The sequence below is a fragment of the Pleurodeles waltl genome, chromosome 4_2 (assembly GCF_031143425.1).
Source record: "Pleurodeles waltl isolate 20211129_DDA chromosome 4_2, aPleWal1.hap1.20221129, whole genome shotgun sequence".
NCBI classification, from domain to species: domain Eukaryota; kingdom Metazoa; phylum Chordata; class Amphibia; order Caudata; family Salamandridae; genus Pleurodeles; species Pleurodeles waltl.
In genome coordinates, this window is record NC_090443.1 from 673,496,361 (window position 1) to 673,523,230 (window position 26,870).

The following is a 26,870-nucleotide window of genomic DNA, read 5'->3' on the forward strand; positions in this document are numbered from 1 at the left end:
CTGTAGCAAGCAGAATAAGTGGTGTCACCTTGCTGCACAAACATTACCACTTTTCAGACTGGGTCCTAGGCAAGTCTCACAGGAATGGACAAATGAAGCAGTCAGATGGAGATGGAGTAGCAGGACCCTTTGGACAGCTAACTGTAATGGTAGTCCAGAGATAGTTACCAGTTTTGTGGTGGATGTGAGCAGGTATACTTTAATTAAGGGGCACTTCTATCCCAACATTGGCCTCTCATATCATCGCATTATATATAGAAAGAGTGGTCTATTTTAAATTAAGTCCAAAGTTACAGTACTTTCGCTGCTTATTTGTCTAGTTGTGACTGAAAGTCACTGTGTGTGTGTGTGTGTGTGTGTGAATGTGCACATTTGTGCATGCATGTGTGTGTGTGTGTACATACATGTGTGTACATGTATGAGTATATGTCCATGTGCGTGTGTGCATTTATGTCTGTAGTTTATTTTTTAATCCTAAGGTTTTTTTTTGGTGGCTGTGTGGAGGCTGAATGTATGGCCTTCCCACTTCCCAGTCATATTATCATTCTGGGATTCTCAATAGAGGAGACTGTAGAGAATAACTGTGCAATAAACTCTACTGAACAACAGAATCAATCTAAACAAAAATCAGCATATATCTTTTGTGGATATATGTAGAATATTTACATAAAACTTGATTTTCTTTGTGAACTATGCAGGCGATGCCGGAAAACACAGTATACATGTTTTTATTAGATCTCGTTAGCTGTACTGAAGCAATGCATGCTGAGAGGCAGGCTTATCATAGGCTTATTAAGCAAAAATATCAGCTATTTCTATACAGTGGAGAGGGTTTATGCACAGTGCTGTCAAGTCTATAGTGCACACTAAATTATAATTAAAGCTCTTCTGCTCCACAAGAATCTCATTTACAGTCTCTATGGAATTACCCTTCCTGCAGTTATTTAATTTATGTTCCTTTAGCCAATTATTATACAGCTGGTTCAGAATCATATTTTCTTAATGCACCCTTATTAAATTATAACAGCATATTTCAAGTGCCTAGGCCAACTTTGTGATGTCAAGGGACACAGATTTACTGGGAACTTTTCGCTACTTTCTTTCATTATAACCGTGTTGGAGGTACAAATATTGCTTCCTCTTGTTTCTCTTTAGTTAAATATAATCCACCACCTGATACTATTATTTTGATAGGCATCCGAAAAAATAGACTCAATTTTCATTTTGCAGCGATGTGAAGGAGCAGTCTTCATGCTAGTGGCTGTGTGGAAGGGCAGTCACACACATTGTAACACAGCTTATCTGTGGGGGATGTCTTTGTTTGAGTATGAGGTAAACCTAATAAGCTTCCAAAACATTGTAAAAGCCAATAAATGAGTAGCTCCCCTGACATACATTGAAATCTTACGAATTACCTGAAAATGTGTTACCACTAATGCACTTATTATGAGTAACTTGGTTTACTGCGATATTGTGAGAAATGGCAGCAGGTCAAGCCTGCTAATATTTTCAGTTGAAAAATGCCTGGTATTTACCAGTGCATTAGGCACCAAAATCCTAATTTTCCCAAAAATCGTAGTTGGTTGGTATTTTTTGTACTTGTTCAAACCCAACTCAGCTGAGTCAGACTTTGTTAGATATTTTATCAGGTGCAGTAAATATCACACCAATTTCTGGGTTATAGTAATCTAAGGGGTTATTTAGAATTTGGCACATATGCAACATCAGACAAAAATTGGTGAAAGTTTCATGTGCCCTATTTAGCGTGGATAGAGCATATATAGAGTGGAGAGGTGTAGAGAATATACTCATGTATAAAGTTGCTCGAGATTTCATTAAAAATAAAATCTAATTAATTAATAACCCATATGAGTGAAACATGGGCCTAACCAAATACTGCATTTTAAACTTGCATTTTCCTTTCTAAACACTGCATGGCCTGTATTTGCTTGACTTGTTTCATTTGCTAAGGTTAACAAACTCCAAACAGCTTCAGCTCAGTAGAACTGTTTCTACTGTGACCTCTGCATGTCCTTCACAGAACACAAACTTCCTATGCTGACAAAGAAAGCTATATTCTTCTATTCTTTTTAACCACTTGACCTGCACTGGTATCTCAAAACTTGCAAAACTACTCTAAAACTTGCTTCTTTATGAGTAGGCTTTTAGTTCGAAGATGCATGAGAGACAAGGTGATATAATGCAAACACACTTTAAGCTTACACTAGTGTCCTTTCTTATAGAGACCAAATACTGAAATGAAAATACTGTAGAATTCCACTCTGTGCAACACTTTGATGAATTTGTACCTTATGTTAGAAATGTCTTTGTTAGAAGGTACCATCTTGACGGAAACTGTTCCTATCTCACGGTGTTCTTGTCTGCTTACTGGTCTGCTCAATAACTTATCTGAAACAAATATTATATTTGTTTTCATTGTTTTTTCTTATAAAAGTGCCCCAGGTAAGGAACAGATAGCATTTATTGTACTGCAAAACTGTGAGCAAGAAAATAAGAAACCAGAACCTAAAAGAGTCAAATCCTCTTGGGAGAAATATTAGCATTTCACTATTCATGTTGTTTGTTACTTGGAGTAAAATAATAACAACTCACCCCAACTCTGTTTATTAGGTTTCGCTACAGACAGCTGTAGCTGTCAGGGCGATCTCATTGTTATCTATAATTTAAAGTAAAAGAAAGGTACACATTAGTTGTAATATTGTGAGAGTGTGCTTTAGGTTAGCCTCTTTCAGCCACTGTTTTCATGTGTTTTCAACGGTTTTCTATTGCTTAAAATGGCTGTCTATCAATCCGTTTATTTGTGTGAGGCTTACACTATTCCAATATTGTTCAGATTAGGTTTTGGTGACTGGAAACAAAGAAGTAGTTCAACACACTATTGCTTCCCTTCCTGTCCATGCTTTTCTCTTCTCCTCATCCCCTCGCTCTCTGTCCTCTTCTTGACTTCCCTGCACTTCCTACATTCCTGGTTTCAGGGCTCTAAATCTTCCTCCTCTTGTTTTTCTTTATTACTATCTCTGTGTTCCCCACCCTCCCTCTCACTGACTGCTTTCCTTGCTTCCTATCTCAAGCTTTCCACATGTCATCAGCACGTAGGTTGAAATTAATGACACAAATACACTTATTGGGATCCATCACGCTGCCCAGGCAGCAGCCAGCAGTCATTCAGATTTAGCAATTCATCCTCTGTTCTGTATATTGCGCAGTAGTTTGCAGGTTTGGCAAAAGGTAAGGGAGCGTTCAAAGTGGGAACAGTTGGGTAGTATGCGTATTGTTTTGATTTTTAATACAGTGATTTTTTGTCTATCAATTAAAGTTTTGTAGCTTTCTTCAATGGCCGCTATCCTGCCATAGGCGCTCATTCTATCTTCAATGTGCTTGCTGTGTTCCTTGATAAATCTTGTATTAGCTTTCATACATTGATTCTGTCAGGCTTTCCTGTTCTGCAGTTGTGAAGCACACACTTCCGGTAGACCAACACCTGTAACAATTTACTTCAGAAGGACCCCATATAGCCACAATCAATCACAATCATAATCATTGAAAAATCTCCCTATTCAGTTTCCTTAACAATTCATGTAATAAATACAGTCCGGCGAGCCGTAGCAGCAGCAAAAGGTGCTGTTCCAAAATGAGTTCCAAAGTTCCTTGACCCCAACCTACCTTCAACTCACCATCAATAAAGTGATCATGTTTATTATAAAACTAAAGAACATTATTCTAATTCCTGACTTTGTAGATACCGTCTAATTCTGAAGCAGTCCCAAAAGGGATGGTAAAGGTCACCTACTGACTGCACACTTCCAAATCTTCACTAGCGATCCTCCAAGCACATCTCATAACATAATTTTTTAGATAGTTCCATTATCTAATGCCCTTATAATCACCGTATATCCACTATGCTGTTTCCCATTTATCCCCCAGGTCGTCATACTTAGTGCAGACAGTCTTTCCATCTCCACTACATAGGTGTCAAGTTAGCGTGCTCATTTTAAGGTGTTTTGAACCAATAGAAAAAAGTAGTTAAAAAGAAAAAGTGAACACATTACATTGTAAGTAGGGATTCTGGGTGATCTTTGTAAAGGACAAATGTTATTGATTGTACCAATTTTGCCTTTGCTATGACCATCGCTCTGATCTTAAGACCAGATGCTTAATGCTGTGAGGATCATTTTTTTGCATAGCCTCTGACATTGCTGTGCATTCTAGCATAGCTGCCAACATTGCTTAGCATACTCTAGTGTCATTTCTTTGAGAGCAGTGAAACAGTCTGTTTACACCGACGCACTGCACTACTGCGCCCATACACTGCTGCAGCACTGGTTCCACACTGCCAGTAGGGCGGGCCTGTTTCAGTCCATCATTATAAAGTAATGACAATGTGTCTGCGGCTATAATGGCAGGCTTTAATCACAGCACAAAACAACACAGTCCATCCACTGTTCTACGCACTGGGTTTGTGACAGTGTGGGAGTTAAGTTAGGGCTGGAGGCTGATGGAGAGGCTTACACTCAGGAGAATCTAGGAAAGCAGTAGATGGCCTCTACGTTTCCTTTTAGGTTGCCATGGACACACCTGATGTGGGCTGAGCAGCAGTCCATCATAAATATATCCAAGGTTGCGATAGAGTGTAGCACTGATTTCAGAAGCTTCGTGACTCCTGCCAAAGATATGAAAAGGAACTGAAGAAGCACCACAAAGGAATGCACAGTAGAAGCAAGGAGGCCAGCATCACCCACGTCTGTCTGAAAAAAAACTACAATTTCACAGACTTTTGGTCTCGGTGGGGCAGCTCAAGCCTTTTACAGCATGGGTGCCCTCCACTTCCTGGGACTGATGTCCATTTACCACCTGGCAATTAGCACCAGTGCACCTTTTGCTGCTGCTACGGCTCGTCCGACTGTATTTATTACATGAATTGTTAAGGAAACTGAAGAGGGAGATGATGACATCCAGAAATAACTCTTCTTCATGGTGAAGTTGAACAATGGTCCTGCTTTTTGTTAACTGTGCAATAATAGTGATATGATAAACTGTTGGGCTGATTTACAAAAGTGGATTAGTTTAAGATAATCAAAAGTTACATGTATGTGTTTTTTCTAAGTTATACTCCATCCTGCAGTTCTCAAAACAAGGGAGGCAGTGAGATGTAAATTAGGAATGCCTTGCATTTGAAACATAGGTGGATAATAGTCACACAAAAAAGTTACTACAGTCAATGACAGTGATCGAAAAGGTGCGATCATGAAACTGAAAAGAATGAAAACAAGTAAACATTTTTCAGACAAATCAAAATGCTTTTGGACAACACGTCCTCTGAACTCCATCCGCCCTGTGAAAATGGTGGTGACTGCGGATCCTTCACACAAAGTCATCTACACTTATTCCACCAATCTACACTTTTATTTTAGAACTGTCCAAAGTGACCAGAAATGTGTTGCAAAAAACCTTTGCAATTGTCCTTCATGTTAAGAGTTTGAGGGTGTGTCCCAGGATTGAAGCAAAACCAAATATCACCTCTCATTACAGAACCATAATCCCACCCATTCCCCTCATGAATAGTGAATGTGTACATTTGAACAGCTCCAACATGACAGACCACTCCGATTGTTATGCCTCATTTGTACTTCACATGCATGCATAAGGCGTATATTCTGTGCGTTCATATTTTAGGTATGCATGCAAAAAGGATACTCCCTTTTGTTGTAGGTCCCAGCTTGAGATACTTAATGGTATGGTATACTAATGTGCGCGTTTATTGGGAATGTTTAATAGCGAATGAACTGTTGTGGACATTGTTCATTTAGTCCGGATGGTTATGCATGATTTATCGTGTTTGTTTTGATCCATATGCGTCCTTGGCTTTAATTACGTGCATTCTTTGAATTTTGACGTGGTTCAACGAGTGCTGTCCCAGTGAAATTTCAATCCCGTGTGTCATCTGCGATATTGGTATTGTTGTTGCTTTGTTCTGGTGTTTTTAATGGATCATTTTGTAGTGTATGCCTTTACAATGGTGTAACTTAAAAACCATGAGATTTGCGTTTTCGTAAAGTCATTTTCTAGAGATAAACAATCATACACCGCTGTGCTAATTCTAAAAATAAGAGCAGGATTAAGTTAGAGGTTTTTTTTTTACTTAGGAGATTCATAAATCGGTATATGTCATTTATAGATTGTCCTCTCTATGCTAATGCATGTTTAAATGAGTCTTCAATAAGAGTTAAGCTCAAAGTTTCAGAACAAAAATCGAATTTCCTTTGGTGTAGGGATTTCCAGGAACTAACTTCCAGATACCTACAAATGCGATGATTTCATTTCCTGTCGATTACTCATTCCATCGATTATTTGGCAACACCTCTAATTCTTAGGTCATACCTCTCAGAATGTGTGCACACACACACTCCCTCTAGGACACGTGGAATTGAGAGCCTCTGCATTAAGGGTGAAGTCTCTAACAATATGGCCAACAGGGTCCTCTGGGTCCTGCTGCCCTCCACAAGATGTTCATTCTTTTAGAACAAGTTTTGGACTTTCCTAGAAGGTTTAAAGGTAACATTACTTTCCCTACTGAGTGTAAAAAAAAATTATCAGTGAGCAAAGCTTCCTCTTGCTGTTTAGCTCAGGCTTTTGGCAAAGATGCCCTGTGCTAAAACACTTGTTTGTGGTGCACTACTTTCCTACGGGAGGTTTCTTCTACATGGGAAGGGGAATGCGAGCAAGTGGAACGGAGTTTATGTGAAGCACGTGAACCAATGAAAAGTGTGCTGTGTCAGTAATGATACTGTATTGGGCACACTGTTTTGGTCGCAGGCTGAGGGAGGGAAGGAGTGACTGGAAAAGCTGACTAAGTATTGCATACCAGCCAACTTCTAAAGAAATATCACTGTGTAAAGAGGGAGGCGGGGTCCCATGCCAAGACCTACCTAAAGGCTCTTTGCCTCTGCCAACGTCCATCCCTCCCCCCAAAAAAAAGGCCTCAACCAACCCTCCCTCTGCTTCCCCTCCCAAAGAAAATCAAAGGGTCACTGAGGCCATCACCCATATCCTGGGGTCTTTTCATAATCCTTAATGGACATGGCTTGCTTACAGCCTCCAAAAATAAGCAGGAAAGCCACTCTGTGCAGTGGTTTCCTGCTAGTTTTTTCTGCCACAGTGTGACTTCGGCTCCTCTCCGGGTGACCCTGTGAAGGGAGCCAAAATCGTGTGACACATGGTGGCAACGTGTGAGTTGGCAGGTCTGGTATTGTGTCCTGCTGCGGATACATGTGACTTAGGGCTATTTATGCCATCTATCTGATGTGTAATACATGTACATGATATTGCATGTAAAACACCAAGTTACAATATACATAGGCTATTTTGCAAGTTGGAAAATACTGCCAGACTCAAAAAGCATATTTTGTGGCTCATTGTGAATAGGAAGCTGTAGTGGGAGCTCAAAAGGGCTGTGCCCCTCCTTCCAAATCACAATGCCACTGACCAGTGGTATTACGGTTTCAAATCACTGGTTAGACACACATTCATGAAAGATGGTTAATACGCCTGTCAGCCTTAGGTGGTCTTCCCACAAAGTTTTTGCCTTTCTCTTCCATCTTTGCTGATCTTCTTTTTGTTTGCCTTAGGACTCTGTGCACTTTACCACTACTAATCAGTACTAAAGTGTGCATGCTTTCTCCTTTAAATGTGGTAAAATTGACTTACACCCAATTGGCAAGTGGCACTACATGTACCCAGGGCCTGTAAAGAAAATGGTGTTAGTGACCCTGCAATATGCAAGGTAAATTTGCTAATATAAGGGATTATTCCATAGGAGTTTTAGAACAGAGGTTTATCAGAAGGGCTTAATCAAAAGTAACTTTTAGTTAAGTACATCTGATAAACCTCTGCTCTAAACTTTCTATGAAATAATCTCCTTTATTGGCATTTTTACCTTATATATTACAGATACCAGGCTTTTGGGTTGCCCATCTTCCTTTACCTTCAGAATAGTTGCCCTGCAGCACTGAGTATGCCACTCATTTAAGTAGCCCTGTAAAACAAGTCTCAGGTCTGCCACTGCTTCATGTGTTTGCAGTTTTAAACTAAAATTTCAACTGGCAAAATCAACCTTTTGCTAGGCCTAAACCTTCATTTTAATACATATAAATCACCCCTAGGTTAGGCCCTAAACTGCCGAGAGGGCAGGGTGCACTGTATTTTAAAAGTTGAACAAGTACTTTTACATATCCTGGAAGCAAAAAAGTCTTACATTTGTTTTGCAGTATTGTAAGGCCTTCCTCTCCCATAGGATAACATTGGTTTAACTTATTGCATATCAAATGGGAGCAGATAGGACTGTTGAGTGCAGTGTCAAATGAATTAAAACATAAAGCCCTCTCTAAAGATAGGGTCAGATTTTAAGTCAAAATTCTGAAATGCCACTTCTAGAAAGTTGCATTTTCTTGTCCCAACCATTTGGTGTCTTCTGCCTGCATCCTGGGTCACATGGCTAGGTGTAGCTGGCAGTTGGTCTTTGTGTATTGCTCCAAACAGACAAAGGGGGGTAGGTGTTGGCAGGATGGGCCACCTTTGACTTGATGAGGGAGAGGAGCTGTTATGAACCACACTTGCACATTACCAAGGCTCTGGCTGAGCCCACTCGCAAAGGGTTTGGCACTAATCTATTCTGACCCCATACAAGCTAGGTCCAGGGCAGTGAGGCAAGAAATTCCAAACAACTCTTGGGGGTGAAATCCAGAACCTTCTGATACTTCAAAGTAGGCACCAGATATAAATAATAGACCATCAGATCCAACTCTTAACCCCTTAGCTGCTGGGCCTTTTCCCCCCCAGTGCTGAGCCCTTTTTTGGCTATTTGGGGTAGTTCGCGCTTAGGGCTTCATAACTTTTTGTCCACATAAGCTAACCAAGCCAAATATGCGTCCTTTTTTTCCAACATCCTAGGGATTCTAATGGTACCCAGAGTTTGTGGTTTCCCCTGGAGGAGACCAAGAAAATAGCCAAAATACAGTGAGAATTTCGTTTTTTCCAATAAAATTGGAAAAAAGGGCTGCCGAAGAAGGCTTGTGGTTTTTTCCCTGAAAATGCCATCAACAAAGGGTTTCTGGTGCTGAAATCACTATCTTTCCACCTTTCAGGAACGGGCAGACTTGAATCAGAAAACCACATTTTCCAACACAAATTTGGCATTTTACTGGGACATACCCCATTTTTACTATTTTTGGTGCTTTCAACCTCCTTCCAGTTAGTGACAGGAATGGGTATGAAACCAATGCTGGATCCCGGAAAGCTAAACATTTCTGAAAACTAGACAAAATTCTGAATTCAGCAAGGGGTCATTTGTGTAGATCCTACAAGGTTTTTCTACAGAAAATAACAGCTGAAATAAAAAAATATTGAAATTGAGATGAAAACAACAGCCATTTTTCTTTATGTTTTACTCTGTAACTTTTTCCTGCGATGTCAGATTTCTGAAAGCAATATACCGTTTTGTCTGCTGGACTCTTCTGGTTGCGGGGATATAAAGGGCTTGTAGGTTCATCAAGAACCCTAGGTACCCAGAGCCAATAAATGAGCTGCACCCTGCAGTTGGTTTTCATTCTATACTGGGTATACAGCAATTCATTTGCTGAAATATGAAGAGTGAAAAAGAGGTATCAAGAAAACCTTTGCATTTCCAAAATGGGATCAAGATAAGGTTTTGAGGAGCAGTGGTTATTTGCACATCTCTGAATTCCGAGGTGCCCATACTAGCATGTGAATTGCAGGGCATTTCTCAAATAGACGTCTTTTTTACACACTATCTTATATTTGGAAGGAAAAAATGTAGAGAAAGATAAGGGGCAATAACACTTGTTTTGCTATTCTATGTTCCCCCAAGTCTCCCGATAAAAATGATACCTCACTTGTGTGGGTAGGCCTAGCGCCCGCGACAGGAAATGCCCCAAAACACAACATGGACGCATCCCATTTTTTGACAAAATACAGAGCTGTTTTTTGCAAAGTGCCTACCTGTAGATTTTGGCCTCTAGCTCAGCCGGCACATAGGGAAACCTACCAAACCTGTGCATTTTTGAAAACTAGAGACCTAGGGGAATCCAAGATGGGGTGACTCGTGGGGCTCTGACTAGGTTCTATTACCCAGAATCCTTTGCAAACCTCAAAAAGTGGCTAAAAAAACAAGTTTTCCTCACATTTCGGTGACAGAAAGTTCTGGAATCTGAGAGGAGCCACAAATTCCCTTCCACCCAGCGTTCCCCCAAGTCTCCCGATAAAAATGATACCTCACTTGTGTGGGTAGGCCTAGCGCCCGCCACAGGAAATGCCCCAAAACACAACGTGGACACATCCCATTTTTTGACAAAATACAGAGCTGTTTTTTGCAAAGTGACTACCTGTAGATTTTGGCCTCTAGCTCAGCCGGCACATAGGGAAACCTACCAAACCTGTGCATTTTTGAAAACTAGAGACCTAGGGGAATCCAAGATGGGGTGACTCGTGGGGCTCTGACCAGGTTCTGTTACCCAGAATCCTTTGCAAACCTCAAAAAGTGGCTAAAAAAACAAGTTTTCCTCACATTTCGGTGACATAAAGTTCTGGAATCTGAGAGGAGCCACAAATTCCCTTCCACCCAGCATTCCCCCAAGTCTCCCGATAAAAATGATACCTCACTTGTGTGGGTAGGCCTGGCGCCCGCGACAGGAAATGCCCCAAAACACAACGTGGACACATCAAATTTTTTCATAGAAAACCGTGCCTACCTGTGGATTTTGGCCTCTAGCTCAGCCGGCACCTGGGGAAACCTAGCAAACCAGCACATTTTTGAAAACTAGAAACCCAGGGGAATCCAAGATGAGGTGACTTGTGGGGCTTTGACCAGGTTCTGTTACCCAGAATCCTTTGCAAACCTCAAAATGTGGCTAAAATAACACGTTTTCCTCACATTTCGTGACAGAAAGTTCTGGAATCTGAGAGGAGCCACAAATTTCCTTCCACCCAGCGTTCCCCAAAGTCTCCCGATAAATATGATACCTCACTTGTGTGGTTAGGCCTGGTGCCCGCAACAGGAATAGATCACACAACGGTCAATGTTGGTCCTTACATGAGGCAGCTGTTGACCCTGGGGTGATCCATTCCTGACACAGGCACTAGGTGTAGGCACTCAAGTGGGGTAGTGTTTTTATCAGGACAGGTGAGGAGTCACTGGGTGGTAGGAATGTTGTGGATCCCAGCATATTCCTGTAGTTTGTGTGACAGAAATGCAAGAAAAATTGAGTTTTTTTCCAACATTTCAGCTTTGCAGGGTATTCTGGGTAAGAAAACTTTGGGGAATCCACACAAGTCACACCTCTGTGGACTCCCCCGAATGTCTAGTTTCCAGAAATGTTTGGGTTTAGTGTGTTTCTCTATATGGCCGCCGAATCCAGGACCAAAAACACAGGTGCCTGCCTTACAAAACCAGTTTGTTTTGCCATAGATAATTTTGATGTCTCCACAATATGATTTGGGTGGTGGAATTTGGGGCTGAACTAAATTGGGGAGCTCCCAAGAGAGCACTCTCTCTCTCTCTCTCTCTCTCTCTCTCTCTCTCTCTGCATGACGCCGCATTCACCTGCTCTCTGGGTTGGCCTAACCCACTATTACCCAGTTGCACGAACAGCTTGCGAAGGGACAGCAGGACTGTCCTCATCACCTCACTCATAATGTACTGGAAGAGGAGTTATCGAATGGGACTCCTCTGACTGAAAAATCACTCCCAGAGTCTGCGCCATTGTCCTATCCCTCAGATGCTGTATCAGTATCTGATGTCTCAGTCTCTGATCCTATGTCAGAGCGGTCCTCTATAACCCGAGTGCAGGTAGCAGTCATCCATCAAGATGCCATCTCTGCTATTGGCTAATCTGTTGCTCTAAAACACTAGCCTACGTAGACAATCACAAAATCGATGGTGTGTGTGAGATACGTGCAACAGTAGAGGCCACTTTACCTGCGCTTCTTCCCTCAATCAGCACGTAATTTCAAGACACTCAAAAAACACCTTGTCACATACCATTCGTCACAGTCTTTAGCACCTCCTGCGCCCAGTCCAACAATCATTATTGGTGCTCCCACTCCCTCCTCCTCGGATTCCCTCATTACCACCCAGCAAAAGTGCCCTTCATCTCTACATAGCTGCCCTCCACCCCGCACATACATTTCATTGGTATTATAGCGCAGGTAATGGCTGACTTTACTAATGTACTCAGCTATTTACATAAAATACAGATTTGCTCTTTGCAGTAGGCATATAAATCTTCTGCGCTTCTTTATGGCACTAAAACTGCCACTAGACAAGTCAGACCCTTTTCCCCCCAGGGAAACCACACACATATTGACAAAAGTGATATATATATGACAGCCAACCACCTGAAACTCAACTCAAGCAAAACCGAAATAATCCTCTTTGGCCCACACAAAAACACCTGGGACCCCTCATGGTGGCCCACCACGCTAGGCCCTGCACCCACCCCCGCCAACCACCCACGTAACCTCAGCATCATCCTAGACTCCTCCCTCTCGATGACCCAACAAATCAACGCTCTCACCTCCTCATGCTTCAACACACTCCGTATACTGAAAAACATTCAAATGGATCCCCACAGAGACCAGAAAAACTGTCACTCACGCACTCATCAGCAGCAGGCTTGATTATGGAAACGCCCTCTACGCCGGCACCACTCTAAAACTCAAGCGCAAACTACGCGCATCCAGAACTCAGCAGCACCACTCATCCTCGACCTCCCCAGACACGAACACATCTCTCCACACTTCAAATCCCTCCACTGGCTCCCCACTGACAAAAGGATCACCTTCAAGATCCTCATCCTCGCACACAAATCACTCCACAACACAGGCCCTGCCTACCTCAACGAGAGTCACCTTCCACACCCCCACACGAAACGTCCGCTAAGCTGACCTCTCTCTCGCCTCTGTGCCCCGCATCAAACACACCACCACCGGGGGCAGATCCTTCTCCTACCTTGCACCCAAAACCTGGAACGCCCTCACAACCCACCTTCACAAGACCCAAAACCTACTTCTTTTCAGGAAGGGCCTCAAAACCTGGCTTTTCGAACAGTGAATCTCCCAGCCCCTTTCCCTCCCCCCGTCCCACCCTCCAGTGCCTTGAGACCCTCACGGGTGAGTAGCGCGCTTTATAAATCTTTGATTGATATATATAGATCTACCTCTATATATATATATATATATATATATATCTATCTATCTATCTACATAGATATATCTATAGATGTATATCAATGTACATAGATATATCTATCTACATAGATATATATATATAGATCTATATACACATCTATTTTTTTTAGTTGTTGTATGGTTTCCTTGGGGGCCAAAATGTCCCCCAGGGAAACCCTACAACATCTAAAAAAAAAATATTGCCCCCACAGGGTGTCACCCTGCCCACGGGCGACCCCCTGTCATTTTTTATTTTTATTTTTTTTTTTGAAGAAAAAAAAAATGCCCTGGGGGGGGCACGATCACGCCCCCCCCCCCCCCCCAGGGGGCACCTACCTTTTTTTTAAATAAAAAATATGCCCGTGGGGGGCGGCCCGTTTTCCGAGGGGGCCGCCCCCCAAAGTGAAATCCCTGGCGTCTAGTGGTGTTTCCTGGCCCCCGATCGCAGCTGTGCTGCGATCGGGGGCCAGGAAACCTGAAAGTGTTTCCTGGCCCCCGATCGCAACTGTGCTGCGACCGGGGGCCAGGAAACACTTTCAGGAAGGACTCGTAAGAAAGGGGAGACTCTTAACACAACCACCTTAAACCCAGCACTTGTACTCTGTGTCTTGTCCCCAGTTGGTGCCACCCTAGTCCTGGACCCTTAGAAGTGGGCCTGAAGGTGATGTGCCAGCCCAGCTGTCCTTCCAGCAGAACTTACGCATCACCTTGCATTGCAGCCCCGCATCAGAACCACTGTGCAACACATCCTAGACACCGGACTACTGCAGCTCCTTAGAATGGCCACTGCACAATGCATCTTGATGAAAGTCCTCACTTCACAGCCCCACCCTCCTCAGAACTGTTGCAGCACAATGTGTCTCGGCGCAAGTATTCACATCACCACCCCGCAGTGTCTCAAAACTGCTACTGTGCAATGCATCCCGACACAGGTCTTTGCATCGCAGCCCTGCAGCTCCTCAGAACCGCAAATGTGCAATGCATACTCGGCATGGATCTTCACCACAAACCAGTATTTTGTTCAGTGGGCCTACCTCGGTCCCCGTACTTGGCCTGCTCTCCATCAAGGTCAGTCTGAACTTGTGAATTTGTCTCAGTCTGCTGCAACCAGATAACCACAGTTAGTGCTTTGTTTTTCAGGCACCATTTTCATTTAAACCTACTACCTAATAAGTTATATTTTCACTTTATTACTGTTTGAAGTACTCTATACTTTACACATTGTCTCAAAGTTAAGCCTCACTGGGTGTGCCAAGCCACTAGAGGGTTAAGCACAGGTTAATTTGACGTTTGCTTGTGACTTTGCCCTGACAAAAAACTGTGGATGCTGCTTGAGTAGGGTTTCACCCCCTCAACCAGTAACTCAAAATCCAGCAGGGGTGTTAGTCATTTGCAGAGGGAAATTTGTCCAGAAGCTTAACTTTCACTTTGGAAATGTGTTCTGTCAGCTGTGAGAAGAACAGACAGTTTTTTGAGGGACCTATAGGGGGAAAGCAATGCTTAAATCATAAATAGGTTAAGGGTCCCAAAGTTTTCCTGAAAAGCCTGCAGCCAGGGATATACAGGGTGGCATACGGAATACCAAGGATGCATAGTCTTGATTCCACCTCATGCCTGTTTAATCCACCAACTAGTAATTGCTGCCTTTTAATATCACTCTTGCAGCTTATTTGTCATTCCTGTTTTCTGCCTTTGGACTTTTTTAGTCTTTCTATTCTCCCTTGTTTCCTTCCTTTAGGGTTTTTATATCTGTTTTGCCTGGATCAAACTCTGTTGAGGAACAATAAATGCTGGTCTCCAAAAATAAGTGGTGATGGTCTCCATCTGCAAGCCCCAGCTCAAATTAAGCACTGTGGGAGGTTTGCTGTCTCCTGCAGGCCTCTGTCCCTGCATTTGTAGCCTGTTGAATGCTGCCTCATTTATACTAAATCTTGCCTGCGTACCACTATGCAATGTTCTGCATTTCCTACCACATGCTCATTTTGTGCTGTTGAGAGATTTGTATATCTCTTGTAGAAAATTGAAGGCAGTCACAAAGCAGTCACTATGCAAAATATAGGGCCAGATGTATGAAACCATTTTGCATTCGCAAACGGTGCGAATGCCCGTTTGCAAATGCAAAATGCCATTTCAGAATGTATGAAATACATTCTGAATGCAATTTTAAGGAATCGCTAAAATAGCGATTCCTTAAAATTTCGACTCTCTAAATAAGGATTTCTTATTTGCAATTTCTTAGCACATGTATGAATCCATTCCTAAATGTGATTTTGGCATTTAGGAATCGCTAATTACCACCAAGTTGAACTTGGTGGTAACCATGTGCAAAATTAAAAAATGCATTTAAAATGCATTTTTTTATTGTACATGTAAAGCACACATGCCCTTTTGGCATGTGTGCACCTTACATGTCCCCCAAAAATATTTTGGGGAGCAGCAGAGGGGGCCTTATCCCCCCAGCACCCTGGGGTTTTGCATTTCCAAAATTGCGATTTCTGGTTCAGAAATCGCAATTTTGGAAATGCAAAAAATCTGCAGATATGGGCCAACAGTCCCATAGCTGCGAATGGGGCTGGTATCACAATTTGTGATTCGGTAATAGCATTTGCGATTTTTAAGAAATCGCTATTACCAATTCGCAAATGTGATACATGGCACTTTGCGAGTCGGAAATAGCAATTTCTTAAAAATCGCTATTTCCGAATCACAAAGGGCCATGATGATACATCTGGCCCATAGCGACTCCTTTGCAACCCAACATTACCCGCCAAGTTATCTATGCAGCTAAAAAGGTAACTAATTCTACTCACAGAAGTGACTTTAGAAGATTTTTGACAGACACATACTTTCATTTTGTGCATTTAAAAAAATCCAGCAATTTCTGTAAAATAACAGTGGAAAGAAAAACAAATAGCATGTTGTATTGAAGTCAGACTTCTTACCTATCTTTTCCAGTTTCTCGTTTAAAGAGGTCATCAATTTGGAGCATCTTGTGACGTGTAATTACGTGTACTTTTAATTGAGGTAGTAGTTTATTCATCACCTGTAGATTGTTATACACCAAACCCTTCCCATCTCTCCGCATGTAGGTGTTCGGGCCCCAGAAAATAAACACTGTCCCTTGGCTCATATTTAATAGTTCATTACGGTTCCTTAGAATCCGCTGGATACTGGAGTGTGCAATGACACGGAGACTCGTACTGTTGCCTACGTCCTTTGAGTACCCGTGCGTGGGCGCATCATTCATTCGTATTACGCACTCGGTCTGGTCAATCTTATCTCCCTGTTTGCCGCCAAGCAGGTGTCCAGAGCTTGTTACCAGGGCACAGATCTTGCAGTGCATTTTCAGGGGCTGTCAAAAAAGAATACAGGGCTGAATTGATGTACAAGCATTTTACAACATAGAAAAATCAGATAGCAGTCGAAGTGTCGTTACTGACTTAAAGATGCCTGAAGTCAGAGGCTCTAAAAGAAATGTTCTTTAACTTATCAATATGATAAAAAGTACAGAAAAAAGTCCTGTCACATCCTTTCTTTACATGCTTGTACACGAACTGAAAAACAAAGTGCGTATTTTGTCACATCAATAATTGTTTAAGGAACGAAAACCTCGATGACCATTTTTTCCACTAATAATATTCATATGATCATTTACACACTTAAAGTCCAAATCCGACTTTGTATGGACGCCAAGGACAAACAGTGACTACACGTGCTATAAACTATCATACATTGTGCTCAGGCACGTAGCTGTACTCTCTTTTAAGGCGAGACCGACACACATATTGGGAGAAAGCACACGAACAATAAGAATTTGAAGATTTGATCAGTACTCTACGTAGAGCTGGCTTTTATTAAGATGGCGCTTTGAGCGGAGAGAAATATGGCACCCTTGATGATGATAGGGAATTAAATGAGGCAGCATGGGACCCCTTTTATGTTCACTGGGCAGTCCCTGGCTGAGCAGTGAATGGCCTCTGAACAATCTCTGGACCTCCCCCAGCTCACCTAAATCACCCCCAGTTTAGCTTAATTACAATTTAAACTGGCAAATCTGACAGAGAAATGAGCATACAAAAGACACTGACAAATCTGGAGCAAGGTCAAAGCCGGTCCACTGAAAGGAACATCCTTGCATTTCCATGACTACATGGGTGGAAGGTCTGTTGAAATCAGCAGGTCCCTCTCCCTCCATCGACAACTAATAGGAGCCAATTAACACTCTCAGATTTAGTATTCAGAAGGGCCAACCTCAGATAGTGTGCTCATTACTCGGGCTGCCAAAGCTGTCCCTCCTGACCTGTGCACTCCCATTCCTTGAATCAGGGGTTGCGTACAGAAAGACTGTGTGCATGCACATATGCAAAGTTCAAACACTGCATGAAGCCCGTGGTAATTTTAGGCACGGGATGTAGTTTCAGGGGGCTGTTTGAGGTGTCACAACCTTCTGCTCTCAGATAAATGTATTCTTAGCTTTGTAGTTGGGTACTAGGGACCTGAGTCAGGTCTGCTATGTCTGTGTTGTTTTTTTCTGGCTATCCTGATTTCACAAAAAGATTTTCATTGTTAATTTTTGGATGGATCAATTTACCAAAAAAGTAGTACATTTACACCAACAGTAGTTGTCCTTTACAAACCACTTGGCACAAGATTACCGCAATGATATCGGAGTTGACTAACCACCCCTTACCCATAACACCAACCTCTTGCCTACTAGGCATTCGCTCCAATAAAAAAGGAGATAAATACCTTCACAGGTTAATTGATTTAGCATTTGTATTATTTAGATGCAGGATTGCTATGTCATGGAAATCTTTGATTCCTCTGCTCATAACACAATGGTTAAAAGACTTGCTAACTTGGGACAAAGCAGAAGTCCACTATCTCCGCTGGCTTCGAGCTTGTGGTATCACCCACACAGGAGTGGAATGCTGGGACCCCCTGGTTCTGAATGTGGAGGCCAAAAATGATTTAAATCCGCCCTGAGATGCAAGTTCCTCACTGATATGTGCATTACTGTGCTCCATATGTACATCCACCAAGATGCCTACAGTAGATACCTACACTGCAACCCCCCCTTCTTTTCTGACACTGAACACAACACTCACTTCATCCCATCATATCATATACAATCACATGTAAGCACAGTATGTTTTTTCCAGTTTAAAGTTTCGTTGATACATAAAACAAATGTTTGTAAATCACTCTGTAAGGATGTTTTCTGAAGAACTTCTGACAAAGCAATCTCTTAACATATGTACTTTGATATTATCTGCAAAAATGTCAATTCAAACAACGGAATATCATATTGTAAATATTGAAAACTAATAAACAAACGTGGAAAAAAACAGCTTTTAAAACATAAATCCAAATCTGTCAGTATACTAGCATTAGAAATGTGACTAGTGTGAAAATCTGGTGGCAGCTACCCTGCACAGTAATGTGTGGGAAAGGTCATGACTGCAAATATCGGACACTTATGCGTGAGAAAAGGTAAATCACAGAACACACTGCCGGTCCTGAATGGGGTAACGTTTTTATCGCATGCCATTCTAAATGAATGCCTCAGGTTTTAAATATTTAAGTAATCCACCACTCCTGTCCATTTTATAAAAAATGGCGAAAAAAGAGGATTAGAGTTTTAATGTCTAACACGAGATTTTAATGAAAATACCACCGAGAGTGTCGAATCGGAGGTGTTATCATTTAAGTGACTGAATTAAGAAGAACAGATCACCTACTATATTACAATATAAGCAGGCCCAGATGCTGTAAAAAGGGACCAGATAAAAAAAAATCTTCCAATAAAATAAAAGACAGTTTAACGCAGCCAATTAAATTTTAGATCCCTGTTTTCTTTAACTATCATCATCAAATTTCAATTTTCTCTGCTCAACATTAAGCAGAAGAAGTGTCATACACGACTAATATTGAAACTAGACACGGCGGCTGTGTGCGGCTTGTAAGCAGACCATAAGGAAAAGAGAGAGCACCAGTAGGTATGATTAACATTTAACTTTAACTACAAACACAATAAATACTACTATTTGGAGTGTGTACATTTTAGGGATAACATACCTTACAACCGAAAAAATATAAAGCGGCAGGGATGCACAGGAGAAATGCTTGTCGATGAGTTTCTAACAAAAAATGTTTCAGAATATTACATCCAAGTTGAGCTGTCAAAGAAGATGACCATCAAATACTTTGGTAACCTAAGTTATACAGTAAGTTTCTTCTGAGGGATTGATTTTTTCCAATGGTAAGTCTTTCCAAGAGGGGAGTGTGGGGCAAATCCACTGTGTGTATTTTAAATGTAATTTACATTACAGGACTGGTCGCATGCTAAAACTGTTTAGTGCACTAACTATATTAGCGTGTGTCGGGGAAGTGCAAACTTGCTGATTTAAATGTTCAATGAAATGTGTGCTTGGTTGCCATTTGTCTTATGGGATTCACTTTAACAATCGATGGAAGGAACATTTCCATATTTTTCGGAAGCAAAACAGCTGAAATGTGACTACAACAAGATATGCCTTTGCAAGTTCCATTTTGTCGGAAGAACAATAACAGTAAATTTCCATTTTATATATATATATATATTGAACAAAAAGCATTGCTCTCTATCCTGTGAAACTAAACAAGAGGGGAGCTTGAGCTAACTACTCCTTGTGCCACAGGCATAAGAAAGGATCCTAAGATAGAACTGCATAGGCAAGGGTAACCACAAGACCAGTTGCTGGAGTGACGCTGAATCGTGGAGTGCCTGATTCTGATCTAATGGGACAATAAGGTATGCAGGGAGGCTTTACATGAATTGGCATATTTTATATGGTAAACTAATACAGTTATGCTGTTAGATCTTTGGTAGAGTTTTAGAGTGAATGTGAGATGTTATCTAAATATCACCATAATATTTATAATATTTTGTAACCTGTATATATTGGATAAAAATACTCCCTGCCATATATTATAACAATATTGTAACTCATGAGGACTATTCAGCGGAACAAAGGCTGATTTCTTTTATAATGTAATGGAACTCCAAAGGGACTTGCGCAGCCTTCGAATGGACAGCAGATGGTACTTTATTCCTTATAATATGTGGTCACACCATCAGCATCCCTGCAAACAACTGAATTTCTTGGTGTCTTTCTTTTTAGTATGAAAGAGATAATACGCTTTGTTAGACTTTTCATCCTTGGTGTGGTCACCCTTATCTTTTTGCCTCTGTTTCCCAGGTTGTTGATGTGTGCTGCACTCTAATTTTGCTGTTTTTGTTACTCTGGGCACTTTACCACTGCTAACCAATGTAAAAGTGCTCTTTTACAAAATGTGTATGTAATTGTTTTATCCATGATTGGCATATTTGATTTATTAGTAAGACCCTAGTACAGTGCACTAGAGATGCCCAGGGCCTGTAAATCAAATGCTACTAGTGGGCATGCAGCACTGGTTGTGCCACCCACCTAAGTAGCTCTGTAATCATGTCGCAGACCTGCCACTGCAGTGTCTGTGTATACAGTTTTAACTGTAAATTTGACTTGGCAAGTGTACCCACTTGCCAGGCCTAAACCTTCCCTTTTCTAACATGTAAGGCCCCCTTAAGGAAGGCCCAGGGCAGGATGCTGTGTATGGTTAAGGTAGGACATATAGGGGGTTATTACAACTTTGGAGGAGGTGTTAATCCGTCCCAAAAGTGACGGTAAAGTGACGGATATACCACCAGCGGTATTACGAGTTCCGTAGGATATAATGGACTCGTAATACAGCTGGTGGTATATCCGTCACTTTACCGTCACTTTTGGGACGGATTAACACCTCCTCCAAGTTGTAATAACCCCCATAGTAATGTGTTTTATATGTCCTGACAGTGAAATACTGCTAAATTTATATTTCACTGTTGCAAGGCCTGTCCCTCCCATAGGTTAACATGGGGGCTACGTTCAAATCTGATTAAAGTGTAGATTCCCTTTGGGAGCAGAAGGACATGTGGAGTTTGGGGTCTCTGAGCTCACAATCTAAAAGTACATCTTTTAGTAGAGTTGATTTTGAGATTGTGTGTTTGAAAATGCCACTTACAGAAAGTGAGCATTTTCTTGCTTATACCATTTCTGTGACTCTTCCTGTTTGTGGATTCCCTGTCTGAGTCAGTTTGACAGTTGGGCTGGTTGCACCTCACACTAGAAAGTGACACAAAGGGAGCTGGGGTGTAGTCTGCATTTTCTGATGAGCCATCTGTGCTAAGAGGGAAGGGATGAGTGGTCACTTACACCTGAAAGGGCTGAGCCTGTCCTCACACAATGCAGTCTCCAACCCCCTGGTGAGTGTCTGGGGCCTGGCCTGGGCAAGGCAGGATTTCACATTCAAGAGAGACTTTGCTTTGGAGTAGGCCTACTACAAAGGAGAAATTGGGTATAAGAAGGGCACCCAAAACTACAGACTTTAGAACACTTATGGAAACCAAGAGGAACCCCTGCCTCGAGAAAAGCTGAAGAGCTGAGAAAGAAGAACTGCACTGCCTGTGACTGTGCTTTGTGGAGCTATCCTGCAGTGGCTGCTTCTGCCAGAGTAAGAGGGCAAAGACTGGACTTTATGTGCCTTCCATCTTGTGAAGATCTCCAAGGGCTTGATTTAGAGCTTGCCTACTGTTGTTTGAAGTCTCAGGGACAGCAAAGACTTCTCTCTGACAGCACCTGGAGTCTCTGGAGACTCCTACCATGCCAAGTGGTGCCCATCCAGTTCCTGGGACCCTGAAAGGAGAAGCTGCAGCTTAAGTGGAAGAAATACACACACAGAACGCCGTGCGGGGAAAATATCACCGTGACTCCGATCTGCGGCTGAAAAATCGGCGCGGCGCCGGCTTCGTTGCTGAAAATTGATGCTCGCCTGCAACCCGACCGAAGAATCCATGCACGGAGCTGGAGAAACAACGCGCAGCATCGCTGATGGAGAAAGGGAGATCGCAACCCGTGTTGCGTGGTTTTTGGATCATCGTATGGCTGGATTTCCGACGCAAACACTGCTGGGCATGTAAAAACAACACAAAGCCTGCCGGGAACCGAGAGTACTGACTGGATCGGCGCATTGCTCTCCTGCGGCGAGAAGAAACGACACGCCCGACCCGACAAAAGGAGAAATGACGCAAAGTCCCACTCGTAAGTAGAATTGACTGATCGCAAGCCATTTTTGATGCACACTCGCCCATGCAGGGATATTTTTGATGCACCCAAGGTACATTTTCACGCTAATAGTGTTAGTGTGTGTTTAAAACTACATGAAACCCTTTTTGCTTTTTATTTGATAACTTGACTTGTGGATTGTGGATTTTTGTCGTTTTGGTCTTGTTTTGTTTAGATAAATATTCTCTATTTTTGTAAACCTGTGTTGTGTCATTTTGTAGTGTTTTCATTAAGTTACTGTGTGTGTTGGTACAAATACTTTACACCTAGCACTCTGAAGTTAAGCCTACTGCTTGTACCAAGCTACCAAGGGGGAAAGCAGGGGTTAGCTGAGGGTGATTCTCTTGACTAGAGTGAGGGTCCTTGCTTGGACAGGGGGTAACCTGACTGCCAACCAAAGACCCCATTTCTAACACGCTTTCATTCCGGAAGAATAAAAGTGGACTCTAATGTGAAATTAGGCACAGCAAAAAGCAGAAGAAAAAAGATAGATACATTCTATTTTCTCTTTAATGATGTTTAGAGGGAAAAATTAACATGTTGCCATAAACATCTACTTTATGCTCAACACATTTTTAAATAAAACATAAGCAAGAAAAGACAGTTTTCGTTTTCTTGCTTGTTAAAAATTGCAGCTGTGTGACCTGTCTTTTATCTTGGATAGTCACCGGAGCCCTGGTGATGTCAGAACTCAACTGTAATAAGGTATTATAGTTGATACTGTTCCATCGATTCATTATAATATGGTACTAGAAATGTCAGAAGTTGTCAGTAATAAGGAAATTAGAGACAAGATTTTACATTGGATTTACAGGCACCCATGTACTCTTTATTATTTTAACTCCATATCTATCTGCCTTAATTTTAGATATATCTTCAAGATAAACTTACATACAAATAATTACCGTCCTGATATATTGGTTGTCTATATTCTGGAACAGGGGTCTTCAGCAGCTAAAAGGGAATTGCAAAGTGACCAATTTCCATATGAGTTTGATAAACTGAGTTGAGACAGGTGGTGATGTTGCAGGTACTGCTGACTGTCATACTGAGGTTTTGATAAGTGTGTGGCATTGTGTGGTAAGCACTTCATTGCTGTAGTGCTGCCACCTTCAAAATAGCTAAACCTTCTCAATTACATACTGTGATGGTCTCCACTTCACAGAGCTACTTCCAGGGCGCTGTGAGCTACCAGTAGGCTCTTCAACTTTCTGTAGGAGACCCTTGATGTAAAATAAATACTCATGTAATGTAAAATACCAACTACTATGTTTATGTGCTGGTTTTACTGATTTGTAAGGTATGGGGTGTGGCAGGGAGATCTATTTACAACCAGCACAACAGAGGTTCTCTGACAAGATTTGTCTGACTCCTAACATTCTCCCCTACTTGAACATAGTAGGGAAAATTTAGAGACAAATGACATTTTTCCTTTTCTTCAAAAAGGGCATACTTTTCTTTTGGGGCTTAGGAAATCTACAAGGTTTGGCCCCAACAATTTGGGGGTGCTACATGATAACGGAGCTGGTGCCATATCTTAGCAATGAACATTTCACTGTAATAATGTATCTCCTGAGCTTCATCAGATTCAATCCAACCTCTATTTTTGTAAGTAGTTTAAAAGCTGGTCTCTTCAACCCATCTTTCCTAGACCACAGTCATGAAATGGCTTATGATCTCAATAGTTTCTATAATATTCCTAGTGCTTTCTTTTAATTCTACGTTTTTCACATCACCATTTTATCCAATGCAATTTCTTTTTCTTCACTTTTTAAATAGGATTTTTCTCTTCTATCCTTGATTTGTAACATCTCAGTACTTTGCACCTTAAATACTTGGTGGCGCATGCTATGGTGTAAATATAATTTTGCTTTGCTTCACCCCACACACCATATCATCCTGTATAGCAACAAAACATGCAATTTTGGATTGGAGTTAATATCCACATGTTCTTCCAACATAGGCTTGGGGCAGTGTTTTAATTTGAAATTGTGTAGATCACCAAAATGTATTGGTGTTCCTTTCATTTAGAACTATGATGATGAATTATGAGTTTTAATGTTGGCTTATCTGCTGCTGATGAGCGTGGGAAAATGAAGAGTTCATGTCTAAGGCCCTCATTACAACCCTGGCGGTAACATACCGTGACCACAGTGGTATTCCGCCACGGGTATTATGACCCACACTGAGAATTCCGCCACTATACAGACACCCACACAAGTCCGCCACACCAAAGGTCAGTGATAAACTGGTGATAGCAAAACCCACACCATTATGCCAACAAGAATATGCCGACAGTATCATGACCAACGAATCCCCGCGGCGGTCTTTCAATCGCAGTAAACCATTGGCGGTACACACCGCCGCGCTCAAAATACACACACACTTACAAAACCACACCACATTGGACAATTCAAACTACACACCTTACACACATACACACCACACCCACACACTCACACGGCTATAAAACACACACCCAAATTACCCAGAACCCCTTACAGTGAAAAAATAGACATCAGACAGAGAGAGACAAGCTAGGAGCACCCACTCAATCAGAGCAACAGAACACCATCACCCATACACCATTCACGCACATCACAGCATACACCCCAACACATCACGTCACACATCAACCCACACATCCTCACACATATCACACATTCCACATCCATGGCACCCCAAAGACACCCCAGGTTTTCTGAGGAGGAGCTAAGGGTCATTGTGGAGGAAATCATCCAGGTAGAGCGACAGCTATTCGGATCACTGGTGCAGCAGAAGTCCATTGCAAGGAAGATGGAGCTATGGCGGAGAATCGTGGACAGGGTCAACGCAGTGGGACAGCGCCCAAGAACAACGGATGACATCAGGAAGAGGTGGAACAACCTATGGGGGAAAGTGCATTCCATGGTTGCAAGACACCAAGTAGCAGTCCAGAGGACTGGCAGTGGACCCTCACCTCCTCCTCCACAACTAACAACATGGGAGGAGCAAATCTTGGCGATCATGCATCCCGAGGACTGGATTCTGGTAAGTCAAATCTTTTTTTTTTTTTTAAATATTTTTATTGATTTTATATTTCAAAAAAATAATACAAATTGTTTAATTTGCAACCACAGGATAAACCAATACAATAACTAATATCTGGATCATTTAACAATCACACACCCCCCCAATATGCACTTCACGGAACACTTCTAGTTTTACAGTATCATTCCTGGCTGCACCCTCCACGGGTTTATCCTTTATTGTTTATTTTATAGAGGCATTCGCTCGTGACCAGTGTGGGCCTTGTTTTGCATGCATGAGTTCCCTGGCTGCCTGAGGAGGGCACCATCCGGATTAGTGTATGCAGATAGCTACCCTGGTTTTCTGCTCCACACGTGTTGCTGGGACTGTGGTGACGAAAATTTGATGGACAATTATTACTAGAGAGATGGGAGGAGATGATGTGTGTGCGTTATGATGCCTGGGTGCCCTATGAATTTTGTTTCCGTAATGGGGGATGCAGGGGATTTTATGTCGTGATTATCGCGATTATATGTGCCCCGATTCAAGGAGGCTTCTCATCGTTTTTGGCCTCCAATTTTGTTACCAAATCATCCCAAGTGGAGCATCCTGTGTGTTGTCGCCCTTCGCGCACCATTCTTTTTAGTACCTGGTATTCAGTGCGAGCCCAGCGTATTATTAGAGAGTACCAGGATTTCAGATCAGGAGCCTTAGGGGCTTTCCAACGCATTGCTATTAATCTTTTGTACATTAAAAAGGCCAAGTCTATAAATTTATGCAGGTGTCTTTGTTTTTTTGGTCTCTTCCTCAGTCCCAGCAGGCAGGACCCAGGGTCTGCTAACAGTGCAAGTCCCGTTAGCCCAGATACCTCCCCTACCACCTCCGCCCAGGCCGTTTGTATATTAGGGCATTCCCATACCATGTGGTAGAAGGGTGCTGACGGTATTTTGCATCTGGGGCATGTTGGTACTGAATCAGGGAACATGCGCTTTATTCTGGCTGGGGAAAGATATGTTTGATGCGTGTAATTGAATTGGGTATATCTAAATCTGGGATTCCTTGACACGCCTCTGATGTGAGACAAGGCCTTGGGCCAGTCTTCCAGTGGGATCGGGGTGGGGAGTACTGCATTCCATCTACTCCATGCTTTCCCTGCCTGTGCATCAGGAGTCTTGTTGAGGATTCTATATAGATTGGATATTATTTTTGTTTGATCACTGTGTTGTAGAAGCTGGTGGAGCACTGGGGAGGTCTCTGGTTCCGAAGTGCCTATTCCCCATATTTTTCTAATTTCATGACATACGGCATGATATGTCAGGAACTGACCCGAATTTATCTCTGTGAGGGCCTGGAGAGCCTCGAACGTCATTAATTTGCCGTCTTCGAAGCAATCCCCTACTGTCTGTATTCCTGCTTCAT

General features: G+C 42.2%; 1 protein-coding gene across 1 annotated transcript in view; it reads right to left on the reverse strand.

The window, feature by feature from the left end:
* ST6GALNAC5 (ST6 N-acetylgalactosaminide alpha-2,6-sialyltransferase 5) overlaps nucleotides 1-26,870 on the reverse strand; it is a 712,854-nt gene that overhangs the window by 244,610 nt on the left and 441,374 nt on the right. Inside the window, exon 3 of the mRNA XM_069232254.1 lies at nucleotides 16,203-16,612. Within this exon, the coding sequence (XP_069088355.1) occupies nucleotides 16,203-16,612 (410 nt within the window). The remainder of the gene's footprint in view (nucleotides 1-16,202; nucleotides 16,613-26,870) is intronic.